At 55.6% G+C, this 11,339-nt stretch overlaps 4 protein-coding genes across 4 annotated transcripts; 2 read left to right on the forward strand and 2 right to left on the reverse strand.

The window, feature by feature from the left end:
• Window positions 1-551: 551 nt before the first annotated feature.
• Window positions 552-1,910, reverse strand: BKA58DRAFT_401844 (uncharacterized protein; the record flags this gene model as incomplete). The annotated part of the gene is made up of 3 exons (XM_046171692.1): window positions 552-1,394; window positions 1,447-1,692; window positions 1,812-1,910. 3 exons carry the CDS (start codon window positions 1,908-1,910, stop codon window positions 552-554), a joined length of 1,188 nt encoding a protein of 395 aa, XP_046025147.1.
• A 1,329-nt stretch (window positions 1,911-3,239) lies between these two features.
• On the forward strand, window positions 3,240-4,165 carry BKA58DRAFT_174036 (uncharacterized protein). The gene has a single exon (XM_046165243.1). The coding sequence runs from the start codon at window positions 3,447-3,449 to the stop codon at window positions 4,068-4,070; it is 624 nt and encodes a 207-aa protein (XP_046025148.1). The 5' UTR covers window positions 3,240-3,446; the 3' UTR covers window positions 4,071-4,165.
• Window positions 4,166-6,427: 2,262 nt separating this feature from the next.
• BKA58DRAFT_384758 (uncharacterized protein) lies at window positions 6,428-9,990 on the reverse strand. Its single transcript, XM_046170303.1, has 9 exons — window positions 9,305-9,990; window positions 9,119-9,234; window positions 9,050-9,068; window positions 8,968-9,002; window positions 8,752-8,781; window positions 8,626-8,689; window positions 7,780-7,988; window positions 7,102-7,242; window positions 6,428-6,854 (listed from the first exon to the last, which is right to left on the reverse strand). The coding sequence occupies exons 1-9, from the start codon at window positions 9,834-9,836 to the stop codon at window positions 6,735-6,737; spliced, it is 1,266 nt and encodes a 421-aa protein (XP_046025149.1). The 5' UTR covers window positions 9,837-9,990; the 3' UTR covers window positions 6,428-6,734.
• On the forward strand, window positions 9,991-11,296 carry BKA58DRAFT_384763 (methyltransferase TYW3-domain-containing protein). The gene is made up of 2 exons (XM_046170304.1): window positions 9,991-10,437; window positions 10,485-11,296. Exons 1-2 carry the CDS (start codon window positions 10,012-10,014, stop codon window positions 10,980-10,982), a joined length of 924 nt encoding a protein of 307 aa, XP_046025150.1. The 5' UTR covers window positions 9,991-10,011; the 3' UTR covers window positions 10,983-11,296.
• Window positions 11,297-11,339: the final 43 nt, after the last annotated feature.

Raw genomic sequence — 11,339 nt, forward strand, 5'->3', positions numbered from 1 at the left:
GTAGAGACAGGCCGAGAATGGGAATACCGCGAAAACCAGCGTAAAACGTACGATAGGAAAAAGATACCAAAAAGCACAAGCGACCACTACCCCAGCCAATATGCAGCGAAGCACATGAATGCCGGACCCAACCCACGCTACGATGATGCAAATATCAACGAAGCCTCCATGTGATGATGATGCAACCCCAGTTCTAATGTTTGCGGGAAAAGACAGAATAACCACCCAGTGTAGTAGTTTAGGTCACTCGAGATGGAAGACCGGGAGGGACAGTAGGATGATCCGTGAGTATTAAAGTAGAAAACGTTGAAAGATCTTTGTCGCTCTTGAAGATTCAGATATCCGCCCAGAAATCACGCTGTTGCCAGCCAGAACTCCTTGCGATAGCAAACGTCGATTGGACGCGAAGATAGATTGTACATTGGAAAGCAGTAAACGACGGCTGACAGATTCGATGGGAAATTTTGCTCTTTGCTCTTCGCTTAATCCGAAATGTGTAGCGCTCTCGAAAGACCAGCTCCAGAGCGTCTCCACTTGCGCGAGGCAGATTTTTACATGGGGCGGCGGTTGAGCATGTTGAGCATGGACGAATCGGTCGAGCTGCGTGCGGGGCCATTATCGCTTACGAGATCATTGATGCGCATGCTGGGCCTAGCCGAGGCTTGCGATGTAGGCGGCGGTGGGGTTCTGCCATCGGTGCGTGCGGGTGGTGGCTGCAAGACGCCGTTGGCCTGCGGTGGAGCTGCGTAATAGGGTGTGGGCGGGGCACCGGGGGTCGTTGGTGCTTGGGAGTGTGGCGAGGACGAGGTGCGACTCGGCTCGTAGCGATAAGCGCTCTGTGGGGAGCCTTGACGCGGAGGCTGAGCAGCGTAGTATGGTTGGGCGGGGGGAGGCGCAGAGGAGTAGGGAGCGGGGGTTGATGCTGTTGAAGCGCCCGATGTTAGAGACGGTGGCTCTGGATAGGCATAGTCTTGTCCAGTGCCTCGATGAGGGGCCTGTGACGCCGAGCCAGGATGCGGCGGGGGCAGGGTAGGAGTGTGAGGCTCTGGGTGGAGTCTCTTCCTGCCTGCCAGCGCGTCACGGCTCGCCTCATCTGGAGAAGCACTAGGCGGACCATAGTCAGAATGAGCTGGGTACGGACCTGCAGTGGGGCTGGGCAGATAATGCGGCTGGCGCGACGGCTGGCCATATGGCTCGGCGTGGCTGGCAGGAGGGAGAGGCTGCCCGTAGGCGCCGTACATGGGCGGTGGCTGTCCGACACCGCGCCAGACTGTGTGAGCAGGAACAAAAGCCTGCGTCTGGGCAGACACGGGGGTGAAGATGCAGTCTTGGTTGAACCTCATGCAGTTGGAGCAGCGGCCGTCCTCAGTCGCCTCGAAGCCGGAGCAGCGGATCTAGGTAGAGTAAGCAGGCAGTCTCGAGTCAATGGCGTGGGCCGTGGTGTACCTTGCGGCGTCTGCAGTAGCGACAGGCAATTGCAGTGCGCTGGCGGGGGGCTGGCGGCTGGTGGTGCTGCTGGACGTACTGCGGCGGTGGAGGAGGCTGCTGGCGGTATGGGTCTGGGGGAGGAGGAGCGCGCGTCCACTCATTGGGGCCTGGCAGGCGGTAGGGCTGCTGGTGCTGGTACTGAGGATGTTGAGCCATGTCGGGACGGGGCTCTTGGGGCGGCGGAGGAGGGAGCGTGGTGCTCATCTAATTGACGTCGAGTGTCAGCGCGCTGTCACCCAGCTTACGAGAAGGGCAGACAGATGAGGGCAGAGATGTGACGTGCAGGCACGCGAGACTGCAATTCAGCGACAGTGGCCACTTACATGCGGAGGTTGCGCATAGGCGCCATTGGGAGGCTGCTGGGCCGTGGGCGGTTGCCAGTGGGCGGGAAGCTGGCCTTGGCCACCCTGGTGAGGGAACATGGTGTCGCGCGGCGGTGGTCGTGTGTGGTGCTGTCACGGCGGGGGCTCTCCCAGTGCGACGCAGCGGTTGGGGGGTTGGCAGCAGCGCAGCTACAAAAGAGACGTCGGTGGTGGTGCGGGAGATCCTCTGGGGCGGGTGAGGTGTCACAAAATACTGGCAGGCGGGCCGCAACGTCGGCTGCAGGTGAGAGAGACGGGCAGCGCTGCGTGGGCGATGGGTGGCAGCCAAGCCAGGAGTGGGCGGAGCGGACGAGGGGAGGGGAGGGTGTAGGGCGGCGCGTGTAGGCGGGTGTTGTCTGCACGAGGAGCGTTGGTGAGAGAGAGGGCAGAGTTGGGCGAGGGAGGCTGTGGAGTGAAAGGCTTCTCGAAGCGCGTGGAGGAGACGACGGGACCCAAGAGCGTGGAAGCGAAAAAGGAGATTCAGGTTGGAGCGGCCGCTATTACTACCCACCGCGTGCCCGAACTCAACCTTCTCGCCGCTTCTACTGGCATGGCGTTTTTATCCCTGCCCGCCCCATGCAGCGACGACGGCGACGGTCCGCCAAACGCGCTAAATGCCATGCGGCATCCTCACTTGCAGCGCGACGTGCAGCTGTGCAGCCCACCCATCCGCGCAGACGAGCTACCGGCGAGCAGCGACGCTGCGCTGCGAGCCGCCCCTACCACGTCGCCCAAGCCAACTGTCTGGCCTGTGTATTATCACCGCGCCCATGACACGCCCGTGACGCCGCCCACGGCCGTGCCAGCTGCCCCAACCTTGTCGGCCACCCATGTGCATGATGCTGCTGCGGGCCGGCAGCTTGCTTGAGATGTGTGACTCGCCAAGCCCTCGGGGACTCCCGTCGCGCTGTGATCTACGAGCCTTTAATTACATACACACGCCGCCGCAACAGATGCTCTAAAAGGCCACGGCCTGCCAGTCTGCCCTGCCCTGCCCTGCCCTGCACGCCGCGCCCTGCCTGCACCGCGCTTGCTCCAGAGCCTACCCGTCGCAGCTGCACCTCGCATGCGTCTACCGTGGCACAGTCAGTCGCCTCGACTCATGGAACCACCTCGGGCTCTTGAATCGTCTACGGCCCGTCTCTGCGTCCCTCGTGTCGCTTCCTCCGCCAAGCCCATAGCTCGCGCATTCGACAGCTCACGAACCACGGTACGCGCCTGCGTCCGGTCAGCTTTGGTCCTACCCTCCGCTCCTGGCCCCGGCCGCCTGCTGCAATATGCTTTTGTGTACACATGCATCGTGACGCTGCCCCTCGTCCTCCCCAGAACTGCTTCTCCGACGTGTCGACTGCAAGTGGCTGCCTGCACTGTCCTTGCACATGTCCTTGGCCTAACCCAACCTCGAGTTCCGGCACGCACGTCGCCTCTGCCGTCTGCTTCATTTGCTGCAATGTCTGATAGGGCTGATCCATTCGGGGCGTCGGTCATTTTCCTCGACAAGGACGGCAACATCCCTGTCCGACTGTTGGTGTGTAACACTTCGGCAACCACGTCTGCTTGGACAACTGTGACGTGAGTGCCCTCTGTGCGCTAGTCATGGCCCTGCCGGTGCGTCTCGGCGACTTCAGGCACTCCTTCGCGGGGCAGTGTCTACGGGAGAGCCGATGTCTTGCGCCGGGAGAACCGTTCGTTGAGCGCAGCAGCAGCTCGCTTTCGCCTTCGCACGCAACCTGCTTGGTCATAGAGCCGATTCTGGCCACTCGTGCCTGTCAAGAAACCGATCCGACATCGTCTCTCTCAGCTGCCATTGCTTCGTGTAAGACGGGTGGCATGCGACGCAGCCCACTTTCGTCCTCGAATCACGCCTCTCAATCTGACATCCACAATTTGGCAAACCGTTCATCCCTTGCGCCGGCGAAGGCTTGCGAACTGGTGCCCATGGCAAAACACTTCCTCGCGCTGCTGATTCGACGCCTCCACAATAGTCGATACAAACCGATACAAAGAATTCGACGGCACTTGTGCCTATTCTTTGGTAGTGGCGGTGCCGCAAGTCCCGCTGGTGACGAATCTCGGACGTGTGCGGATGTAGGCACAGTGGCATGGAGAATCGCGAAACGCCCAGTGCGCTCTCTGCCTCGGCTTCTCGCCGGCCTATTTTCACCTGACTGCATATACGTGACGACGCCGACACCTTCAACAAAGACTCGTCAGCCGTAGTTCGTCACTGTGCACGCTTGCCCAAACACCTCGTCCTTTGCCTCTGCCCTCGAGATTAGGGCGGACGGCCCGCGCTCTCTCAAGCTTAGTTTTCCACCGTCCAGGTCTCGGTCAAATTTAATCGACCAATCAGCACGTCCCTTGCCTAGTATTCAACTTACTTGGGCAAATCTCAGCATTCCAGCTGGCATGTGCCTTGCAGCTGCTGCTCGACGGGTAAATCCTATCGAGCACGATAAAAAAAAAACCTTGCTGCGGTCACAAGACATGTCTACCGGTCAAAGCCGTCGTCCCGGCCACAGTGCCGTTTTCACTCATTGGCACCGTATTCAGCGGGATGACCGCTTGCAGCCAATCGCTTTCAATAATTGTTGTAATTTGATTGACTGCCACACCGTATTTCGCCCTTTCGAGTCAGTCACGAGCGCGTGATAGATGAGGCCCAATGCAGTCATTTGTCTGCGACTATATCCGTCTGAAACCATCAGTCCAAGGAGCGACATCCTTGACTTGGCCGATAATCAAGGACAGCAGCCTTGTGTTGCACATTGCAAAAGTGCCGTTGAATGCCGCTGATGACGGTTACACCAAGTGAGCGGATTGTGGGGTAGATCAACCAGGATCTGCTCTGGACGTGATCTTCAGCCGCCTCGGTCGATTCACCCAAGCAAATAGCCGCGCAACGTCCATCACCACTGCAGTGCAGAGTGTAAGCGATGCTCAGCCATGGTGGTGGCCATGGAGATTGCGAAGCCGCGCGTGGACAGTGGCAGCTCGCTCAATTAGAACCAGGTGTATTCGCGGCTCGGGACGAGATGTGGAATTCCCGCGTGTGTCCCGTTGATAATTAGATTAACGAAGTTTGTGTCACCGAAGCCTTCCCGCAACATGCATAGCATAGCTGGAGATTGCGGAGTCTACCCATCTGTGTCACCGTAAGCAGTGCAAGAGGGCCATGTCGCTTGTGCCGCATTTTGTGTACCACCAATCTGCAGGTAAAACCAGATTCAGATATATCAGGCGGGAAGATATCGTCAAGCCTCCGAGACGATGCCTCGCCCGTGGCACCGTTCTAGTGTCTGACAGGCATAAAGAACGCGGGCAATGCTTCCACAGCGCGTCCGTGGCCAGTGCAAAACAAACAACCTCACCGATCTGTCAAGGTGTGCTGGTGCGATAGAGGCGTAGTCAGTCTGGTGATGGCGTTGCATCGGTGTACACGCATTCCTTTGCATCCTGATAATACTTTTGATGCGCCGCAGTACTGCATGTTGCTGATGCTCCAACAAACGAGTTTCCGTCCTTGCAGTAGTGGTGTGAGGGACGACATCCTCTCGGATAAGCGGTATCCCATCTCCGTTCTCTACCCCAGCGCTCGTCCGCCTCATCTTCGGGCAGACAACGGTGTACGCTCGCCTTACCGAACCCGGCGGAAGGCCGAGAAGGGCAAGGCGACACGTTTTGGCTTTGCGAGATCCAGCTATGTCACAAACGCCGGTAAATATCATCTAGAGACGCGGAAGGGGTGGATAAGCGGACGCAAGCCATTGCGGGTCGATGGATCAGCCCGAAGCGTGCTAATTCGCGGAAGAAAGAAATATCTGCAGCTCATCGGTGTGACGGACGGTGGGATTCAATAGACACAACGAGTTGCCTTATAACCACACCGCCTTTTGTAGGCATTCTGAAGCTCCTCAAGGCCTCGTTGTTCAATTGAAATGCAATGTGCGATGCACAATCGCGCCGTAGAAGGACCACTGTTCGCATTGAATTTCTGGAGGTTTGGCGTTGGAGCTGCTGGCGTCATGCTTACACCACGTCAAGCGCAGCCCAACAGCGTAAGCCGCTCAACTTTCCGCTTCTCATGAGTGCATGACGCTGAGCGGTGCAGCAACTAACCACCAGCTACTCAAGGCGCGGGTAAAGATTCGCTGAAGCCTTCGTCATGAGATGCAGCTGGCCTCGATCAGACGCGTTAGGGCGTAAACCCATGCATCCCAGACGGACAACGAGTGCGCCCCGAGCCGTAGCCGTGTATAGCCTAACGCAACGTGTGCAGCATGTCACTGTGCCAAAATGGAGAGTGGGGAGGCCAGCTGATCGGGGCCTGGCGATTATATGAAGCGATAGCTGCACACCCCATGGCATCTGCCCTGCTGCATTGTCATGGCGGAAATCTGGCATTAATGCGGTCAGCCATCTATACTGCGTCGTGATCGGAAAGAAGGAGGAGTGAGCACTGTGCACTGCCTCCCCTCGCTCGTTTAGCCAGGGAAAGGCCGCTAAGAAAGACGGCAGGCCCGCGTCTGAGCGTAGCTTTAAGAGGGGGCCAGGGTACGAGCAAGCTAGAGCAAAAACGAGCAAGTCTCATCATAAGACCGAGGATACTGCATTTGGCATAAGTGCTCCCGTGACCTACTAGCGCTGCATGTTGATCCCAGTTATCCGCTCGTGCTGGAGCTAATCCTGCACGATGACTTAGTCTGTTACATGGCATCGGTTGTGTCAACCAGTCAGCGCCACCGTGGCAGGGTTAAACCAGCGTCTATTGGCGGTTTTTGCGCTTGCGTGGCCCACTCCTCCACGCTCCCACCAATGCGTGCATCCAAATGACTTCGGCTCGAAGCACCGTGCCTCGAACATGCGTTGTTGAAATTGCTCTCATCAAGCCTCGTCATCCTCTGCGGCGTTGCTGTCATCGTCGGGCTCGGCATCGCTTCCTTCGTCGTCGCTCGAGTCTGACGTGTCGTCGTCGGGCATCGCGACGCTGTTCAGATAGGTGATCTGCCACGGGCGTTAGCGGCCTTGGGTTCAACGCCTCCGGGGAGATTGCTGTGCTCTTCCTTCACACCTGAAGGATTTTACGATGGGCGGGTGACTGCATTGCCAACGCACTACTGGCCGGCACTATGATCACCCCATCGCTTGCAAAGACCAGGCACTTCCTAATAACTTGCCGCCGCTCTTATCTTTTCGTGTCCAATGGGAACGTGATGCCGTTAATGTCAAGAGTATGGAAGGATAGACTTACAAAGGGTACCAAACTGGCTATGAGTTCACCCACTCGCTCCAAGCCCCCAGGACCAACGATTTCATCGTCTGCGAGCTTCCGCCCCATGGTGAAATTGCGGAGCCGCATAAGTTCGATATCTTTGTGATCATGGTCATATCCCTGGAGAGCTGTCAGCAAACTTGAACAGCTGCAGTGAGACTGAAGTTTGTTCATCACAATCCCCGCGACTGAGCTTTGACAAACTGCTGGCAGCAGAGAACCCCGCCTACTCAAAGGGTGCTAGCTATGACAACTCCAACTCAGCTCAACTTGTTGAATGCGGGGCGACTTGAAACTCTATTCTGCCGGACGGCACACAGTTGTAACGCACAACCTTCCAGTACGAGACTGGAGCTTAGTCGCACGTCATTGTGATCGTATACCGTTCGCGAGATGGTGTAGCGGAAGAGTTTCATAGAAATACATCCTTGTAGGCGGGGGAGCTTCCGTGCTAGTTTTGGTGTTGATCCGTGTTAGGCGGCGGACAGTACCCGAGATCGCGGCAAAGCTGTTACCAGACCATGCAAAAATCGATTCTGCTTGTGAAGAAACCTCGTAGTCGAGATGTGTCACAAGCATCTTTCATGCTTAATGACCCAAGAGCCATCGGCCGATGCTCTGTTGTCTTGTTGGATGGATTGAAAGGATGATGCATACCTTGGGATTGCGTTTCAGAGCATTCGACTGATTCATCGACAGACCCGTGAAAGCCCTCACGGCCTTCTTCTTGTCATCTTTAACACCACCCAGAAAAGCCCCTCGAATACCGGAGTCTGTCAATACGGCCTTAATCTTGTGCGGTTTGCGGTCAATGTCGCGTCGCAATTTGGCGAGAGTCGACGCGTCCGGCTGCCAGAAGCCGCCACCTTCCAAAGTCAGCGGGTCCTTGTGTAAGAAAGGATGTCAATGAGTATAAGGTGCAGGAGCCATTATCGCGCCGCTGACTATGTTACCACCTGCACAGGCAGAATGGATATACACTGACGTGCATCAGATGAGTGTACCATCCCAACGACACCTCGCTGCACGTTGCCGAACCCATAAACGATTCGATACGTTACCTCACGGACACCGCGCGGTAAAACCGAGAAGATAAGATGTTACCATACGATGTCCGACGGGGCATAGGCACGTAGGCACATAGGTCCAATGGCGTGGCATGGTGACCATCAATGTTCCCAGCATGGCCATAATGTTCAGCGCTGGCCGAATTTGACAATCTCACCATATGGCGATACATTGTCGTCTCCGGGCCTGTAGTCGTATAATGCGACAAATGGCCAGGAGCGCAAGATCGACCACACGACGAGAGTCGCAGCAGAGCCGAGGCTTGCACCAGACGTCGTGGTGACGAGCATTGGGTACACTTGCATACTCTATGCACATGGAGTCGAAAGGAGCCATGCGGTGGCCACGAGGTCACTTCGCACTGCGCTTGAGTTCCACGACAGCTCGCGGCTCGGGTGTGTTCGCAAAGACGAGGGAAAAGACAATCGAACATACCTACGAAGCTACCACCTTTGGGTTGCACCTGAATGTAGTAGTGTGCGTAAGGTCCCTTGCGTCCCTGCACGTCGTATACAATATCAGTGTGGGCCTCCCATAGGCTTGCACCCATGTGTGACTTACAGTTCGTGACCAGGCCGCAGAAAAGTAAGTCTAGATCAGGTCAGCCTGCTTCACATGTAGCTGTGACAGGGCATCATGCTGAAGCTATGTCCCGGGGCGTAGAGTAGATGCTATAGCACCATGTTGATTTGACAGCATACTGTGTCTCTTGGTCTTGTGACACGGCTTCAAAGGCACGACTCCACCCTAGCGTGGAAGGTCGATGTCTTCACTCACCTTGTACGGAGTTGGGTCTTTCGAGAACCGAATGTCTTTCTACTGTGAGCATAATCCAGGAATGACCATACTTCGCGCTCACCTCTGTAAATCCGGTAGATCTGCGCATTTTAGTAAATCGTACTGTGACAATCCAATCGGAAACACTTACTACATCTTTGACAGGCAGCTCTGGGATAGTCTCATCTGCCTCGATGATCTTCTCGGATACCTTCTCCGCAAAAGTGGTAAAATCTTGGAATGAAACTCTAAAGTCAGGGTCATGGACTACGATACAGACGTCAGCTAGCGGTCCGATCGCACCGTTCCACATGAAACACAGTCAATCACCACTCACGCTTCAGCCATTGGCGGTCGTTGTTAGCCGTCAAGTCCTTAAGGAACAGCATCGTGTTTGGATGGATTGTATGATCCAAGTATGGCGTGTCGCCTGCATCCCGAGCCTTTGGTTTCTTGATGATAAGTTGTGTTCCTGGTGCGAGCTTCGCACCGGGTTTCCATAGCTCCTTCTCGTCAGAGGCTTTCTTGTGTATGGCAAGGCTCTTGGTCACACGCCCTCTAGGAGTTGCTCGCTTGCCCTCAAGGTCGTCCTCACTGGCGGTTTCATCGTGTTCAGATTCTGAAGATGGTTCCTTGTCGCTATGTTCTTCGTAGTCAGAAGCTACAACGTCATCGTCGTCATCGTCGAGCGCTGCAGCTGTCTTGGGTTTATTTCCATCGCTATCCGAGTCGCTTTCAGGCTCGACGTATGACTTCCTTGCGGTAGCCCGTGCTCTTTTAGACTGCCTTGCTGGAACATCCGGTGCAGGACGTTTGGAGGTACTCCTGGAAGCCGAGGCACTCGCGCTTTTGGTAGCTTTACGTGGCATGAGGTCGGTTTATGGGATTTGCGAAAGTGATAGGCGTGATACTCAGTTGTCATTGCGATGCCCTCGTGGCTGCTTGGAAGATGACGCGCGCACAGACCATCGATGACGCACTCGAACGCGAAAATACAGCGCGTTGTCACGTTTCCACCCCAGCGAGAAAGCACGCCCAACTGACATGCCGACACGCTTCGAAGCTCGCAAGCAAAAGATCTTGGAACAACTCGACGCTCCAGATGGCGAGTATCATGATTTGTCGCCCAAGGGGTCCGTTGATGCGCCCATCCGAGATCTAATCGGCGAGATCAACAGTCTCCCAGGACTAGTCACCACTAGCAGCTGTTCGGGGCGCATCAGTGTGTTTTTGGAAGGACGCAAATCAGACAATGAAGTACCAGATGAATTACCTGAAGGCGAGACTGCACGCGCTGGACCAGGAGGGAAAGGTGGCGGGGGTGCATGGTTGTTCATCTCACACACGCCACTTGGGCGAGAAGAAGCAACATGTGACCTCGTGTCAAAGTTTGGCTTGAAGAAGGCTGAAGCAACGGAGGGAACACCTAGCGTGTCCAGCAGGTACATTCATCTTAAATTTGAACCTATGGTATCTTCAATCGTCATAATACTTTTGCATGGTCTGACGTGGCACAGATACTCCACGTCCTGAGTGCATCGATGGATCATGCCCAAGGTGTCCTCACTGCTGCCTTAGCTGCCGGCTTCCGCGAGAGCGGTGCCGTGAGTCTGGGGTCAGCGAAGACAGGAGAGTCGAACCCCATCGTAGCTGTCCGGTCAGCTGGCTATTCATTCGACTCCATCATTGGCCATCAAGGTGGCGATGGCAACAGTGTTGCCTTGGTAGACGAGCGGTATCTACAAACATTAGTCAACATCGCAAATGAGCGATTCAACATCAATATCGATCGCATCAGCCGGTTTCGCAAGGCCCTCTTGGAGACGTACGAACCGAAGCTCTCGACAGCGACAGGTGGATCCAAGCCAGAATGGGAAGATGCAGATGCCAGGAAGCGACGGAAAAGAGAAGAAGGCCTTGCACGGCAACAAGCTCTGCAAAACCATGTCTCTCGAGAAGATACTCATTCATCAAGAGAAGAGGAGATGGACAGTATGAAAGAGATGTTCTCCTAATACGACCCCACACAATACAGAAGCATGCGCGTCGACGAGAATGCCTGTATTCATGACAGCAAGATTTCTACTCTAGCGTAGGTAGATATGACTCATTTTCCGTCTATCATGACGGCGAGTTCTAGTTTACGGTTAGTGGTTGCATCTCTGTACGTTGTGGAGCCAGATGACAATGTCTCCGGCGACTAGTCTCCAAGCCTCCAACGGAGGATGAACGACATTCGGACAATTACACAGCCATATACCTACACGTGACCCTGGAGAGCCATGATCCTCCTCTTCAAGGTCTATCAAATGCAGTAACATGATGCCGGAAAATGTGTGTTTCCCAATCCATTTTGATGATACTCCACCAAT

Source organism: Alternaria rosae (genome assembly GCF_020736505.1).
Source record: "Alternaria rosae strain MPI-PUGE-AT-0040 chromosome Unknown BKA58scaffold_5, whole genome shotgun sequence".
In the NCBI taxonomy this organism is placed as follows: domain Eukaryota; kingdom Fungi; phylum Ascomycota; class Dothideomycetes; order Pleosporales; family Pleosporaceae; genus Alternaria; species Alternaria rosae.